This window comes from Notolepis coatsorum, assembly GCF_963971535.1.
Source record: "Notolepis coatsorum genome assembly, chromosome: 3".
Taxonomy (NCBI): domain Eukaryota; kingdom Metazoa; phylum Chordata; class Actinopteri; order Aulopiformes; family Paralepididae; genus Notolepis; species Notolepis coatsorum.
The window spans coordinates 61,278,067-61,295,644 of record NC_140167.1 but is presented as its reverse complement, the minus strand read 5'-3'; the positions used below and the strand labels follow the sequence as shown (position 1 = coordinate 61,295,644).

Sequence of the window (17,578 nt, the reverse complement as noted above, 5' to 3'; positions counted from 1 at the left end):
CCAGACTGCTACATGTAGTTAGAGACCATTGACCGGAGGTAGGCGGGAGCGGTTCCCTTTGCCGCACGGTATGCTAGGTCGAGGGCCTTGAAGCGGATACGTGCAGCAATGGGGAGCCAGTGCAGGTCCCTAAGAAGTGGGGTGACATGGGCCGACTTCGGTAGGTTTGAGATCAGGCGGGCCGCTGCATTTTGAATGAGTTGAAGAGGCTTGGTGGCAGTGGCCGGGAGGCCAGCTAGCAGTGCGTTGCAGTAGTCGAGGCGGGAGATGACTGTTGATTGGACGAGGAGTTGGGTGGCTTCTTTTGTCAGGAAGGGGCGTATCCTTCTGACGTTGCTCAGGAGGAATATGCAGGTTCTGGTTGTCGCTGCGATGTGAGCAGAGAAGTTCAACTGGTCGTCGAGGACAACACCAAGGTTCTTGGCGGTCGGCGATGCGGTCACAGCTGCATTCTCGACTGTGATGGAGAGGTCGGTCAGGGGGGAGGATTTGGCCGGCAGGTGGAGCAATTCTGTTTTGCTTAGGTTCAGTTTGAGGTGGTTGGTCGTCATCCAGGCGGAGATGTCGGACAGACAGGCCGAGATCCGCTCAGAGACGTGGATATCTGAGGGAGGGAAGGAGAGGAAGAGTTGAGTATCATCGGCATAACAATGATATGAGAAGCCATGAGACGTGATAATGTTACCCAGTGATTTAGTGTAGAGGGAGAAGAGAAGGGGTCCTAGGACCGAGCCCTGGGGGACACTTGTCCGGAGGGGGCGGGTGGCCGACAGAGTCCCTCTCCATGACACTTGGTAGGAGCGGTCATTGAGGTATGATGTCAGCCATGTCAGCGCAGATCCAGCCACTCCCATTCCTGCGAGGGCCGCGAGGAGGATCTGATGGTTGACTGTGTCGAAGGCTGCAGATAGATCTAGGAGAATCAGGACAGAAGAGAGGCCTTTCGCTTTTGCTAAGTGAAGTGCCTCTGTGACCGCAATGAGGGCCGTTTCTGTGGAGTGGCCAGTCCGGAAGCCAGACTGATTGGGGTCTAGGAGGTCATTCTGTAAGAGATAAGCAGTAAGTTGGTTGGATACAGCACGTTCAAGTGTTTTAGAAAGGAAGGAGAGAAGAGAGACAGGGCGATAGTTGGCTATGATGGTGGGGTTCAGGGTTGGTTTTTTTATGAGGGGCGTGACTCTGGCTTGTTTTAGGGAGGTGGGGACCACCCCCGAGTTGAGTGAGGAGTTGATGGTTGCAGTTAGGAATGGGAGGATGTCCGGTGCTATGGTCTGGAGGAGTGGGGAGGGTAGCTGGTCCAGCTGGCATGTAGTCGGACGGTTCGACGTTACCAGTGTCAGGGTCTCGGCTTCTGTAATGGGAGAGAAAGATGACAGAGTGAAGGATGAGGTTCTCGATTCAGCGTTTGGAATGGGTGGGGGTTGGGAGAAGGAGCTGCGGATGTTCTCCACTTTTTCCTCAAAGAAGATCGCAAAGTCTTCGGCAGAAAAAGATGAGGGAGGAGGAGGTGGGGGGGGAGTGAGGAGGGAGGACATGGTAGCATGCAGTTTGCGAAGATTCTTGGCAGAGGCCTCGATCCTATGGTGAAAGAAAGAAGCTTTGGCATTAGTAATGGTTTTGGAGAATGTTAACAAGAGGTTGTGATATGTGTCGATGTCAGCAGTGAGGCGTGACTTTCTATACTTCCTCTCAGCCGCTCTCAGGACCTGTCTTTGTTCTCTCACTGCATCCGTCAGCCATGGACTGGGTGGGGAACGGCGGGCAGGTTTCTCAACGAGGGGACAGAGCTTGTCGAAGGAGGTTGCAAGGGCTGAGAGGAGGGTGGAGGTTGCCATCTCTGTGGGGAGAGCAGAGAAGGTGTCACTCAAAGGTAGAGCGGATATTATGTCAGAGGAGAGGGTGGAGGGGGATAGGGAGGGCAGGTTGCGTCTGAGTGAGACGGTTTGAGTTGGGGTGAAGACTTTTCGGTTAAGCATGAGAGTTAGTGAGAAGGATATGAAGGAATGGTCAGATACATGTAGGGGAGTTACCGTGGTGTTAATGATGCTGGAGTTACGGGAAAATATGAGATCCAAGGAGTTGCCTGCTTTGTGGGTGGGAGGCATGGCAGTGGGAGTCAGGTCAAATTGTTGTAGGAGGGAGACCACTGGGACCGACTGAGATGAGTCAGGCAGGTTGAAGTCGCCCAATAGAAGGAGCGGGGTACCATCTTCCGGTAAGGAGCTTAGAAGCATGTCCAGCTCATCTGTGAAGTGATCGAGGGGACCTGGAGGGCGATAGAGTGTAACAATGGTGAGATTGAAAGGATTAGAGACAGATACTGCATGATATTCGAGGGAGGAGAGTGACAGTTCTGGGAGTTGCGTTGGGTTTGTAGCCCATGAAGGAGATGTCATGAGGCCAGTGCCTCCACCCCGTCTGGAGGGTCGAGGTGTGTGAGTGAAGTTATAGTTTGTAGATAATGCTGCAGGTGTTGACGAGTTATTGGGGGTTATCCAGGTCTCAGTTAGAGCCAGGAGCTGCAGATTTAGACTATGGGCGTAGGCAGTAATGAAGTCAGCTTTCTTGACTGCTGATTGACAATTCCATAAGCCTCCCTGTACTGTGACAGGTGTATTAGTGGCTGTAGGAGGGTAGGAGAGATTAGCCGGGTTGCTAGCAAACTGGCGTGGATGGGTTAATTCTGTTCTTGAGGAGCAGATTGTGGATATAGGTATGAGGCACATTGTGGTGTCAAGAGTGGTAGGAGGAGGTTGAAGGGGGTAGGGAGGAAGCGAGATAGTAGGGAAATAGCAGAGTGGGAGGGAAATATGGGATTATGGTGTACTTGGCACTGGGTGGATCGGTGGATCCCTCTGCGGAGAACTCCAGGAAAACTCCTCCTCTTTGTCCCTCTTCGTTTCTCGACGCTTCGCTGACGCTAAGCCAGCAAGTCTTTAAATCACTATCACTAATTACTGATGAGTAACAAAGTATTTTTACAGTAGCCCAAATGTATTGGCAGGCTAGTAAATCCTATCCCCTGGTAGGGGCACATGCTAAATGGACTGTATTTATATAGCACTTTTATCGAAAGCACTTCAAAATTTGTTCCTCACATTCATTCACGGTACATTCACTCACACATTCACACACCAACGGTCAACCTGCTCATCAGGAGCAGTTAGGGGTTAAGTGTCTTGCTCAAGGACACTTTGACACACTGCCGGGAGGAGCGGGAATCGATTACCAGACGACCACTCTACCTCTACATAGGGGATACAGTACAGTCATATAAGTGGAGTTACATTTTCTGTATAATACGTCTTTTGTCCAAAGTGCCGTACAAGTACCATGGTTGGATACTTTTTAGTATAGGTGGCCCAAGTGAGAATGGAACCCTTAACCTTGGACCCATGCTTTACCCATTAAGCTCCACAGGGAATGGAAGCCCTAACCCTGGCAGCATTAGTGCCTTGCTCTACCCATTAAGCCCCACAGGGAATGGAACCCCTAACCCTGGCAGCGTTAGTGCCTTGCTCTACCCATTAAGCTCCACAGGGAATGGAACCCCTAACCCTGGCAGCGTTAGTGCCTTGCTCTACCCATTAAGCCCCACAGGGAATGGAACCCCTAACCCTGGCAGCGTTAGTGCCTTGCTTCTATCTGATCACTCACTCTCTTAACTCCTCTGGCCAACTCTCTACGGGAGCTGTTCCCGCGCCTGGTCCAGATGCTCGCCCAGGCTGTGAAAATACCACTTTTTATGTGCTGTAATTTGCAAGAGCTGTATGAGAAGCTGTGGGAGGGAGTAATTCAGAGCTCATATGACCGTTCTGTGGCAGAATGTAGCACCGAAGGATGTGAAAGATAGAGCTCTGGGAGGCGACACAGTTAAAGTAATAGATTCTGGCTCCCAAAGTGGTGCGCTTGAAAAGGTTCCAGGGATCCCCAGCATTTCTGGAATCGTTTTATATCAGTATTACTTAATTCACTAGAAGCTAGCAAAATGAGAGAATGACTATTCTGTTCATAGGTCTCCCCTACCTGTAGTATAGACAGAGAATTCTGTTTGCCATCTTACACAATGGGTTGTTTCAGCCAAGCAATCTGATTGGTTTAATAGGCGTTCCAGCAAGTGCTGATCATTTCCACGAAGCATAGCTAGTAGGGGTGTAACGCTACACAAAAACCACGGTACGGTACGTACCTCGGTTTTGAAGTCAAGGTTTGGTACGGTTTTCGGTACAGTGGGGGAAAGTTTGGCTTTCCATGTTCCACTCAGGGTTGATGTAGTGTGCAGTAACTAATTGTACTTGTAGGGCTGTCAACGAATATTCTATATTGAAATTAATAATCGACTTGTAAAAAAAAAAATATTATTATTATATTAGATTGTGAAAAAAACAGCCCCCGGTGGGCGGTCGTTAGTGGTTAACATACCGTCGTATTCGTTCGGTACACTACACAGCCGTTCGGTACGGTACGGTACACACTGGTACGGTACGGATATGTGTACCTTTACACCCCTAATAGCTAGCCATGCTTTATGAAAAATTATATTAGTTGCTAAGCAAACTGCCTGTGGTAACCATGGAGTTGGTTCTCTCTTTCTCTTCTTGCTGTATCTAGCAGCATCACAGCCTTGTGCCAACACCTCTTATAACCTAAGCATACATGAACCTCTTATAACCTCATCATACATGAACTCCTTATAGCCTAATCATACATAAACCTATTTTTAGTAGGCTAACAATTTACTGCTTTTATGGTATATAAATCCCATCCCATTCCTCCTTGACAACGTAAACATTGTAAATGGGCAAATTTAGATCCAAGCTGTTCCTAGCGACATAATTCCACTGAAAATGTCTATACAGCTCTAAGATTACCAAAGAAGGTTCTTTAAAACGATTCCCCTATGATAACAGCCAAAACCGGCACCTCTGATGAACTGTGCTCTTTAGAGTGTAATAAGAGACGAGAGAAAACTAACAGTTCCCCAGTCTGTCTGAAGGATCACTGTAATCCCAGGATATTTACTCAGCGAGGGGGCGGGGCTTGTTCCTCCTTCAAACAAGGCCAAATAGTTTGATGAAAACTGGGCTCATTTGCTGCTGGCCTCTTCCTCTTTCAGTTAGCTCTTAGCTGACCTCTTCCTCTTTCATTTAGCTGCTAGCTGACCTCTTCCTCTTTCAGTTAGCTCTTAGCTGACCTCTTCCCCTTTCATTTAGCTGCTAGCTGACCTCTTCCTCTTTCAGTTAGCTCTTAGCTGACCTCTTCCTCTTCTAGTTAGCTCTTAGCTGACCTCTTCCTCTTCTAGTTAGCTCTTAGCTGACCTCTTCCTCTTCTAGTTAGCTCTTAGCTGACTGTGTCCTCTTTCAGTTAGCTCTTAGCTGCCCTCTTCCTCTTCTAGTTAGCTCTTAGCTGACCTCTTCCTCTTCTAGTTAGCTCTTAGCTGACTGTGTCCTCTATCAGTTAGCTCTTAGCTGCCCTCTTCCTCTTCTAGTTAGCTCTTAGCTGCCCTCTTCCTCTTCTAGTTAGCTCTTAGCTGACCTCTTCCTCTTCTAGTTAGCTCTTAGCTGCCCTCTTCCTCTTCTAGTTAGCTCTTAGCTGACCTCTTCCTCTTTCAGTTAGCTCTTAGCTGACCTCTTCCTCTTCTAGTTAGCTCTTAGCTGCCCTCTTCCTCTTCTAGTTAGCTCTTAGCTGCCCTCTTCCTCTTCTAGTTAGCTCTTAGCTGCCCTCTTCCTCTTCTAGTTAGCTCTTAGCTGCCCTCTTCCTCTTCTAGTTAGCTCTTAGCTGCCCTCTTCCTCTTCTAGTTAGCTCTTAGCTGCCCTCTTCCTCTTCTAGTTAGCTCTTAGCTGACCTCTTCCTCTTCTAGTTAGCTCTTAGCTGACCTCTTCCTCTTCTAGTTAGCTCTTAGCTGACTGTGTCCTCTTTCAGTTAGCTCTTAGCTGCCCTCTTCCTCTTCTAGTTAGCTCTTAGCTGACCTCTTCCTCTTCTAGTTAGCTCTTAGCTGACTGTGTCCTCTATCAGTTAGCTCTTAGCTGACCTCTTCCTCTTCTAGTTAGCTCTTAGCTGCCCTCTTCCTCTTCTAGTTAGCTCTTAGCTGCCCTCTTCCTCTTCTAGTTAGCTCTTAGCTGCCCTCTTCCTCTTCTAGTTAGCTCTTAGCTGACCTCTTCCTCTTCTAGTTAGCTCTTAGCTGACCTCTTCCTCTTCTAGTTAGCTCTTAGCTGCCCTCTTCCTCTTCTAATTAGTTCTTAGATGAACTAATTAACTGACCTCTTCCACTTCCAGTTACTGTAGCTCTTAGCTGACCTCTTCCTCTTCTAATTAGTTCTTAGCTGCCCTCTTCCTCTATCAGTTAGCTCTTAGCTGACCTCTTCCTCTTCTAGTTAGTTCTTAGCTGACCTCTTCCTCTTCTAATTAGTTCTTAGCTGACCTCTTCCTCTATCATTTAGCTCTTAGCTGCCCTCTTCTTCTATCAGTTAGCTCTTAGCTGCCCTCTTCCTCTATCAGTTAGCTCTTAGCTGACCTCTTCCTCTTCTAGTTAGCTCTTAGCTGACCTCTTCCTCTATCATTTAGCTCTTAGCTGACCTCTTCCTCTTCTAGTTAGCTCTTAGCTGCCCTATTCCTCTTCTAGTTAGCTCTTAGCTGCCCTCTTCCTCTATCAGTTAGCTCTTAGCTGACCTTGTCCTCTTCTAGTTAGCTCTTAGCTGCCCTCTTCCTCTATCAGTTAGCTCTTAGCTGACCTCTTCCTCTTCTAGTTAGCTCTTAGCTGACCTTGTCCTCTTCTAGTTAGCTCTTAGCTGACCTTGTCCTCTTCTAGTTAGCTTTTAGCTGACCTCTTCCTCTATCAGTTAGCTGCTAGCTGACCTCTTCCTCTTCTAGTTAGCTCTTAGCTGCCCTCTTCCTCTATCAGTTAGCTCTTAGCTGACCTCTTCCTCTTCTAGTTAGCTCTTAGCTGCCCTCTTCCTCTTCTAGTTAGCTCTTAGCTGCCCTCTTCCTCTTCTAGTTAGCTCTTAGCTGCCCTCTTCCTCTTCTAGTTAGCTATTAGCTGCCCTCTTCCTCTTCTAGTTAGCTCTTAGCTGCCCTCTTCCTCTTCTAGTTAGCTCTTAGCTGCCCTCTTCCTCTTCTAGTTAGCTCTTAGCTGCCCTCTTCCTCTTCTAGTTAGCTCTTAGCTGCCCTCTTCCTCTTCTAGTTAGCTCTTAGCTGCCCTCTTCCTCTTCTAGTTAGCTCTTAGCTGACCTCTTCCTCTTCTAGTTAGCTCTTAGCTGACCTCTTCCTCTTCTAGTTAGCTCTTAGCTGACCTCTTCCTCTTCTAATTAGCTCTTAGCTGACCTTGTCCACTTTCAGTTAGCTCTTAGCTGGAGCAGTTTGGAGCTCTGTGTGTTTGGACAATAAATCTCCTTCGGGCACCCATAGAGCAGCCATGGTGGGAGAGAGACAGGACGTATATGGTTTCAGGGGGTTGCCACGGCGACACCCGTGTAGGGTTGGTGGTTATGGACTGAACTGAGAAGTCATCAAGGTTCTCTCTCATCAGCTTGATTTCTATCTATATGGCTTCATAGCCGCTCAGAATAAGCATCTATCTATCTATCTATCTATCTATCTATCTATCTATCTATCTATCTATCTATCTATCTATCTATCTATCTATCTATCTATCTATCTATCTATCTATCTATCTATCTATCTATCTATCTATCTATCTATCTATCTATCTATCTATCTATCTTCCTCCCTACCAGCTCAAAGTAAAACTCCCTCAACAGTTTATTTACCCTCCCCCTACTTACTGTAGCTGTGTTCAAAGTCAGCCAAATTTAAGTGAAACCTGTCTATATACATACATCTGATTATGATTGTGGCTCTCTCTTTATCTCTCTCTCTCTCTCTCTCTCTCTCTCTCTCTCTCTCTCTCTCTCTCTCTCCTTCCCCGTCTAGCTGCGTTCCTGTCCAGTCTAGACCAGTATGAGATAGCCATCCCAGTGCGTGTTGGACCAGAGGGAGAGCGCTTGGACCCGGAGAGGCAGCAGCACACCCACAGGCGGAGGAGGAGACGTAGCGCTGAGGACGGACCAGCAGACACTGAGGACGGACCAGCAGACACTGAGGACCGACCAGCAGACACTGAGGACGGACAAGCAGACACTGAGGATGAACCAGCAGACACTGTGAGGCTCAAAGCAAATGTTTATATTAGGGCTTCAACCGCTGTCATGGTAATCAATGCTAAAAATCCAGATTAAAATGTTGTTTAATTTACCACTCCAAACAGGAGCCCACATCAGCATGTTGAGAACTCTCAGGAAGACTATGAACCCCACACCTCTTTTTCACCCGCCGCGTTGAAACTTTGCTTTGCAGCAAATAATGAAGCACCAATTATTCCAATTATTCAACTATTCTTCAAAGCCCAACATTTTTTACCTGAAATTGCTCACTACTAGTACTACCATATCTGAACTACTGTGTAGAGATTTGGGGTAACACTTATAAAAGTAACTTAAAACCATTATGCACACTACAAAAAAAGAGCAATTAGGATTATCAATAATGTAGGATATCTGGAACACACAAACACATGCCATGATGAAACTCAGGGACCTGGCTGAATTTAAGACTGCACAAATCATGTTTAGAGCACGAAACAATTCACTCCCGGATAACATTCAATTTTTTTAAGAGGAGAGTCTAACTTCAAGAAACAGGCCGTTCATTCAACAATGAAGAGTATGTGTATTTCAGTTTGTGGAGTGAATCTGTGGAATGGTTTTGAGTGTGGAATTAAAACAAAGCACAAATATAAATTACTTTAAAAAAACATATAAAAGGATTATATCTCAGAGGTATATGGATGAGGAGGCGTTGTGTTGACCGCTTGACCCCTGGCGTCCCTGTCCAGGGGGCGTGTATCGCTTCCGCAACGGAATTCGGTTTCCGGGTTCCTCTGATTGGCCGCGACCCCCACGTGACCCGCCCCCCTATCCACCGCTCTGCCGCTGCCGCTCGCTCTGCCGCTGCCGCGCGCGCGGCCGCGGACTCGCTCGCTTCCTCAATTTATACGCATGGAAGTATTGACTGAATGAATGAATGGATGAAAACTTTATTTAACAGATTGCAGAATGGGTACAATACAGTACGGCTCAATACACACAATTGTTAAGGGGATGCAGACCTGAGAAAGACGTTTGTCTTTACATCAGGGTCCCCCATTTTCAATTCATATAGAACGACTACGCCGTAACAAATCATTAAAAAAATATACCGTTATCTGGAATATGTTGTGCCTTTACACATATGTTGGATTATGTAATTGGTTTGTCATGACAAACAAATAAAAAAATCGCGATGTAGTCACTGTGTGTTGATGTTGTAGCCACCTCCTCCACGGCAGGAATACTAAGCTCCCCCTTAAGCTCCAGGAGAGAGGGGAGAGGCTGAAAACCCGCAGTTCTTGCCCGCCTGATGGGAGCCGAATCCCCGCATCCGATTTGTCTGATGAATACCCCCAAACATGGAGGTCCCGAATGCATGGAAGTATTGATTGCGCCTTAACAAATCATTAAAAAAAGATATACCGTTAACTGGAATATGTTGTGCCTTTACACATATGTTGGATTATGTAATTGGTTTGTCATGACAAACAAATAAAATATCGCGTCGTTCTATATGAATTGAAAATGGGGGACCCTGATGTAAACAAGACAAACGTCTTTCTCAGGTCTGCATCCCCTTAACAATTGTGTGTATTGAGCCGTACTGTATTGTACCCATTCTGCAATCTGTTAAATAAAGTTTTCATTCATTCATTCATTCATTCATTCATTCATTCATTCATTCATTCATTCATTCATTCATTCAGTCAATACTTCCATGCGTATAAATTGGGGAAGCGGCAGCGGCAGAGCGGTGGATAGGGGGGCGGGTCACGTGGCGGTCGCGGCCAATCAGAGGAACCCGGAAACCGAATTCCGTTGCGGAAGCGATACACGCGTCCAGGGGCTAGTGCTCGGTGGGATTATCATTAGTATTATTACTGATATATTCTTTTCATAATATTTTCTTTTCTTTTCATAGTGTGGAAATTTGGGTTGTATGAAAATGAGTTAATATGAGTTGCATAAGATAATAGAGTGTGAAGGGGGTAGGAATACATAAGTTTACACTTCATCCTACTCCTTTTCGAACATTACACTGTTTTGCTTGTTTGTTTTTTAATCTGTTTATTACTTTATTGTTTTATAATTTTCTTTTAATTTATTTAATTTGTTTTTAATTTATGTTTGAAATAAACTCATTCATTCATTAATTCATGAAGTTGATCATTTGACTTCAAAGCCTCTCTCTTCCTCTCTCTGTTTGGTCACCTGTTGATCATGTGACTTCAGAGCCTCTCTCTTCCTCTCTCTGTTTGGTCACCTGTTGATCATGTGACTTCAGAGCCTCTCTCCTCCTCTCTCTGTTTGGTCACCTGTTGATCATGTGACTTCAGAGCCTCTCTCTTCTTCTCTCTGTTTGGTCCGCCTGAATTCTTTCTCCAATACATTTCCAGTTCCGCGTTCGCCTTCTGCGCTCTGATTGGCCCACTGGTCGCGCCAATCGTGTGACGGCAAGTTCTTTCGCCGGTTAAGCTTAGGCACTCTTTCGAAGTTGGTTAAGGTTAGAGTTTGTCTTCGAGCAGGGCGATACAACACCAGCCCTGATTCCAAACTCTAACCGTAACCAACTTCGAAAGAGTTGCCTAAGCTTAACCAGTGATAAACTAGGCGTTAGGTAGTTTGCAGGCTGTTAGACCCGGAAATGGGCAAAGACACAGCTCGTCACGCGATTGGGCGCACATGTCACATGACCAGAAACGTCAGTGGCCAATCAGATTGCACCAGAAACGTCTGTGGCCAATCAGATCGCAGAACGCGCACGCGGAACTGGAAATGTATTGGGGAAAGAATAGACGCGTTTGGTCACCTGTTGATCATGTGATTTCAGAGCCTCTCTCTTCTTCTCTCTGTTTGGTCACCTGTTGATCATGCGATTTCAGAGCCTCTCTCTTCTTCTCTCTGTTTGGTCACCTGTTGATCATGTGATTTCAGAGCCTCTCTCTTCTTCTCTCTGTTTGGTCACCTGTTGATCATGTGACTTCAGAGCCTCTCTCTTCTTCTCTCTGTTTGGTCACCTGTTGATCATGTGACTTCAGAGCCTCTCTCTTCCTGTTTGTTTCATTCCTTTGTCTGTAAAGCAGCTTTGGATACTGTAAATTATAATGGTGCTGTAAAACGTACTTGACTTCACTCTCTCTCTCTCTCTCTCTCTCTCTCTCTCTCTCTCTCTCTCTCTCTCTCTCTCTCTCTCTCTCTCTCTCTCTCTCTCTCTCTCTCTCTATTTATTTATTTATCCATCTATCTATCTATCCATACCAGCTGTTCTACCAACTGTTCACACCTCGGACCAACTTCCTGCTGAACCTGACCCTCCAGGGGGGGCTGCTGTCCCGTCGGTTCAGGGTGGAGTACTGGAGGCGTGGCCGGCTCGCCTGGAGCCATCCCTACTCCCCCAGCTGCCACTACGTAGGCCACCTCCAGGACCAGCCCCACTCCAGCCAGGTGGCTCTCAGCAACTGTAACGGACTGGTAAGAACAGTGGCGACAGTGGCTCAGGAGGTGAGGTTGGCGCCTTCCATGATTGCCTCTGCCGTCGGTGAGTGAATGGGGTAAATGTGAGGCATAACTTGTAAATCGCTTTGGATAAAAGCGCTAATACCATACCTGACCTTAACCTTTACTCTACCCACTCCAGCAAGGTGTCTCTCAGCAACTGTAATAGACTTGTAAGAACACTGCAAGGTCCGTTCAGTAGAAAGCTATCCGACTGCAAGCTAGCCTAGCTCAGCACAAAGGAATGTACGTGAACACGGACCACTATCTTACCTTAAAACTCCGGGAGAGGTGTTTTTGGCCAACAGCTAGGCTAGCTGCTAGGCTAGCTCTTCCAGGGGCGCTGCAGCACTGACCTCTCTGACCTCTCCAAACACATGTATATCTAGGAGGGATATGCAGAAAGACACATTTTTCAATTGCCTTGTGTAGACAATATATCTAAAGTAATCTACTAATACGTTCAGAACATGATAAGCATAACACTCACTCATTGGAAAAAACAATGCAGAAGTTTCGAGCAAGCTAACTGTGTGACCGTCCGATGCTGTGTAACAAGAGTTCATTATGTTGGGACCAGTTGAAGCCGAACATCAAAGCAGCACAACAGAGGGGGAAGCCTGACACACATGAATTGAAGCAGTGTTCTAGACTGAGAGTGTGGGGGCCTTGCAGCAGGCCAGGGCACTCTCCTGGTGTTCTGTAAAGCACCTGCGTAAACAAGGGATTACAAGACCCCATTCCTATCACCAGCTACTTCCTGTATTGGTCACAACCAGTGTTGGGAAACATCACTTTCTACATGAACTAGTTCAGTTCACAGTTCACAATTTTTTAAATGAACTAGTTCAGTTCATAGTTCATAATTCAAAATTTTTAACTAAAGTTCATGGTTTCAAAAATGAACGAATTTAGTTCTTTTTAGTTCTTTTTTTATAGATTTTTTTTTTATAGATTTTTCACGTACAGTTACTTACATTACAAAAACACACATTGGGACAAGGGGGGGGGGGGGGGGGGGGGTCCTCCAGTTCATCTCTATGCCATCATCCACACCATAAGCAAGCAAAAACAAAGCAAAAAGGAAAGCAAACCAAGACAGGCACTGTACAGTATTGCACTTGCCTCGAGCCCATTCACATGTAGACATATATTTATTTTTTCCTATCCTAGGTCTGTCCATACAATGGGGCACTGGGCCTTTAGAAGGATCCGAGAAATTTCAGCAGGAAAATAGTCTAATAGTGGGCCCACACCTCCTGAAAGGAAGCGTTGTTGCCTCTATGCATTGCACAGTGTCTTTCATGGGGTAGCACACCGAAGATCTCTCTATACCACATTTGTAAAAATGGAGGCTTATCCTTAATCCAGTTTATCAGAATGCATTTCCGGGCTGAAAGTAGAAGTTTATCAAATAGTTTGAATTGTAAAGGTGTCACCCCATCCTACCCAACCCCCCCCCCCCAACCACCTCCAATGTACAGTCCCCCCCCACCCCACCTACTCCAATGTACAGTTTCTATGTCAAATGTATATACTCTCTTTCTGGACTCTTTTTGTATCACAAACAGTACTGTATTTGCAATCTGGTATGTCATAAATGTATAGATGTAGTAGTACTGTCTATCTGTATGTCATGTATGTCATATATGTCCTGATGAATTGAAAATGGGGGACCCTGATACAGTACAGCTCAATACATACAATTGTTAAGGGGATGCAGACCAGAGAAAGACTTTCGTCTTGTTTACATCAGGGTCCCCCATTTTCAATTCATCATAACATATATGACTGAGCTGTACTATACTGTACCCATTCTGCAATATGTTAATAAAGTGTTCAATCAATCAATCAATCAATCAATCACTTGGCCCCAGAACCTGGATAAACACTTAGATTCCCAAAAGTAGTGATAGACTGTAGGTACCCAGGTCTGTTTGACATTTCGAACATAAAGGAGATATTGAACGGCCCATTTTGTTAGTTCTTTTTTCAATACGTTGCTGCAAGCTATTATTTGTAAAAAATATTGAACCACAGACAGCAATCGGAATACTGGAATTTCCATAACGCTTTGCCGCCGCGCATTCAGTCCACACTAGTAGCAGCTGCAGATTTCATCTCTACAGTATATTTTCAAAAACATGAGGGACAACTTTGCTTGAATTGTCTTTATTATGAAAACTAAAACAGGACGTTTGCTTATTCTCAATGTGCCGTTTAAGCTTAAGGTTTGCTGTCGACGTCGTCGATGTGCGGACTTGCTTCTTCAAACCGGGTGGACAGTTTACAGACAAACGTTAGATTTTTTCCGTCTGAGTCAGTACTGACTTTAACGTTAAACTCTTTTAAATGCTCAAACGCCGACGTCTAGAGGTAGAATTACCTGAGCGAGTGCTGCTCTCGACCTGCTGCTGCGCAGCTCTCGGTCATGAAAAATGGTCATGCTGGACCTACAAAAGGCCTTCGACACTGTCAATCACACCATTCTGATTGACAAGCTAAAAGCAATTGGTTTGATAGTCTATCAGTGAGCTGGATGCAATCCTACCTGGAGGGGAGAGAGCAGATGGTGGAGGTAAACGGTACCCTATCCCCCCCCTCACAGTAAGCTGTGGTGTTCCACAAGGAAGCATACTAGGTCCGCTACTGTTCCTAATTTATGCAAATGACATGTCGTCAGCTTGTGACTGCAACTTGTTCCTGTTTGCGGACGACTTAGCCCTGCTGGTCTCTGACAAGAACAAGTTACAGGTTGAAAAACCCTCAGCTCGGAACTAGGCAAAATCTGCATATGGCTCGCTGATAACAAACTATCATTACACATGGGCAAAACAGAGTCCATTCTCTTCGGTTCTCAAATAACAAACTCAGCAAGACCGACGGCTTCTCAGTTACAGTGGGTGACAATATTGTCACAAGGAAAGAAGATATTACCTACCTGGGTTCAATCCTAGAGGCAAATCTTTCCTGTGACAAAATGGCATCCAATGTAATAAAAAAAGTCAACCAACGAACTCGTTTCTTGTACCGGATCGCCTCACTGGTAAACAAGAATACCCTGAAGACTCTGGCAGGAGCACTCATTCAAGGGTACTACGACTATGCTTGCACCTCATGGTACCAAAGCACCTCAAAGGCGCTAAAAACAAAATTACAAACATCTCAAAACAAACTGGTCAGACTACTGCTTGACCTTACTCCTAGAACCCACCTCACCCCTGCCCACTTTGACAACCTAGGATGGCTTAGAGTAGACGACAGAGTACAGCAACTGCAATGGGCCTGGTCTACAAGATACACTACACGACCAAGGTACCCATGTACATGTCAAAATACTTCCCAAAGGTCAGTGAATACCACGATCACAACACCAGAGGGAGCTCCACAAATCATGTTAAACCCAGATCGGCTCAAACAAGGGACTAAACACGTTTCGCAATTATGCCACATCAATGTGGAACGCACTACCCAAAGCTGTAAAGGAATGTGAATCACTACCCACTTTCAAAAACACTCTCAAAAACACCTACGGGAGACTGCAATTCGAAACTGGCCCCTGTAAATGTCCTAACACAACCTAACAATGTACAGTAAAAATGACCAAGTATGGACTTGTCAATATTCCAATGTACAGTGTTGCTTGTACAGTTGTACAGTGTCCCCCACCCACCCCTCCTACCGAACCTCCCCCCCCACTCCTACCCAACCCCCCCCCCCCCACCCACCCAACCACCTCCAATGTACAGTACCCCCCCCCCCCCCCCCCCACCTACCCAACCTCCTCCAATGTACAGTTTCTACGTCAAATGTATATACTTCTTTTCTGGACTCTTTTCGTATCACAAACAGTACTGTATTTGCAAATCTGGTATGTCATAAATGTATAGATGTAGCAGTACTGTCTATCTGTATGTCATATGTGTTACGATGAATTGAAAATGGGGGACCCTGATGTAAACAAGACGAAAGTCTTTCTCTGGTCTGCATCCCCTTAACAATTGTATGTATTGAGCTGTACTGTACTGTACCCATTCTGCAATCTGTTAATAAAGTTTTCAATCAATCAAATCAATCAATTCAATTCTGCTCTGTTGTTGTGATGAGTCTGATGACGTAGCAGGGGGTGACAGGCGCGTTGCCAGATCGGTTGGTTTTCCACATAATTTTGAAGCCTGTTTACGGTGTGTTTTACCTGGGTTTTCGGCTGAAATACATATGAAATCTGGCACATCTTTGAACGCCGTTATAACAGAGTGCTGAGAATGAACGCACTTTTGAACTCTGTTACACAGCGCTGAGAATGAACACGTTCTCAATTACGTTCATTTAGCGGATATACAGTACGTTCAGTTCACGTTCGCCCAAAATACGAACGCGTTCATGAACGATCGTTCATTGAACGCGTTCAGGTACATCACTGGTCACAACTCATAATGTCACTTCTGCGGGCGGTGTGGGAGTTATCATTAGTTCTCAGGTCATCTATATAGAGTTATCATCAGTTCTCAGGTCATGTATATAGAGTTATCATAATTTCTGAGGTCATGTATATATTATAGAGTTATCATAACTTCTGAGGTCATGTATATAGAGTTATCATAAGTTATCAGGTCCTGTATATAGAGTTATCATATGTTCTTAGGTCTTGTATAGAGTTATCATATATTCTTAGGTCTTGTATAGAGTTATCATGTCGGGGAGTTCGGGACCCTCTCTGCGCCGCCCCCTATCTCCCTGTCTCCGGCTGTCCCTGAGCAATGACCGGAGTGTTGAATGTCCCGTGACTAAGACGGGGAGGACTTGACCCTCTTTGCGCCGCCCCTGTGCCTCAAATAGATCCGCTATCAGCTCTATCTTTAATCTTTCAAAATGTTCAGTTGCCATCGCTATTAGCTCTATCTTTAATCTTTCAAAATGTTCAGTTGCTATTGCATGCACTCATCTGTGTTTCACTACACACATGAGTGCATGCTTACCAACTGTCCGTCTGCAACACTACTATCACCAACATCTAAGAAGGGAGATCCCCCCTTGAATGGCCCTTCTAAGGTTTCTCTCCTCCACATTGCCTGTGGAGCTTTTTTCCCTATTGTTAGGTTTTAGTGAGTTTTTCCTTACCTTCGCGTGGGGTATGTCTGGGAGTGCTTGCATTCTTTCATTTATTTGCATTCATCTAAAAATGTTTGGACCTTATGGTGTTCTTGTTCTGTTCTTGACTTATTGTTATGTTTTCTTCTTGACTTGTTTAAAGAAGACCTGTACGGCCCATGGGGACATTAACGTGTGTTGTCGGGCCTTATAAATAAATTTGATTTGATTTGATCATGTTCGTAGGTCTTGTATAGAGTTATCATGTTCTTAGGTCTTGTAAATAGAGTTATCATAAATTCTCACGTCATGTATATAGTCATTATAACTTCTCCAATCGTATATATAACAAGGAATCAGCAGTCAGTATGGTTAGAAGACATCCATAAAAACCGATATCTAAGATCCAAGAAATTATTAAAATAATCTAAGACAACACATTGTACAAAGTACATCACTTTTGCTGTCTTCAGCTATGATTATGTACAACATTAAGCCTTTTCTTAAGGCTTTTTCTTAAAACACGCCAACATTATGGGGAATGGAAGTGGAAACGGATCAGCTCGCCTAGCCATTGGCCAAAACACCTCTCCCGGAGTTTTAAACTAGGCTAGCTGATGCGTATCTGCTTACATTCATTAGAAATTGGTATCAATCTCCGTGTCTGACTCTGGAGCAGACAGTAAGCACATTTCCCATAATGTTGGCCACCAAAAAAAGCCTTGCCCATATTCATGGTTTGTATTCAGGGTGGAAACAAGAATACAGAATACATTTAATATATGGTAAATTGTTAGTGTTTGGTAGATTTCCCTACTCTACCAGACACTTTGGCCGGTTAACAACCA

At 45.3% G+C, this 17,578-nt stretch overlaps 1 protein-coding gene across 1 annotated transcript in view; it reads left to right on the top strand.

Annotated features, from left to right (window-relative positions):
- Positions 1 to 3,996: 3,996 nt before the first annotated feature.
- Positions 3,997 to 17,578, top strand: part of adamts10 (ADAM metallopeptidase with thrombospondin type 1 motif, 10) — a gene marked incomplete at its 5' end in the record, with an annotated part of 176,102 nt that continues 162,520 nt past the window's right edge. The window contains 3 exon segments of the mRNA XM_084311220.1: positions 3,997 to 4,015; positions 7,930 to 8,159; positions 11,406 to 11,615. Coding sequence (XP_084167346.1) covers positions 3,997 to 4,015; positions 7,930 to 8,159; positions 11,406 to 11,615 — 459 coding nt within the window.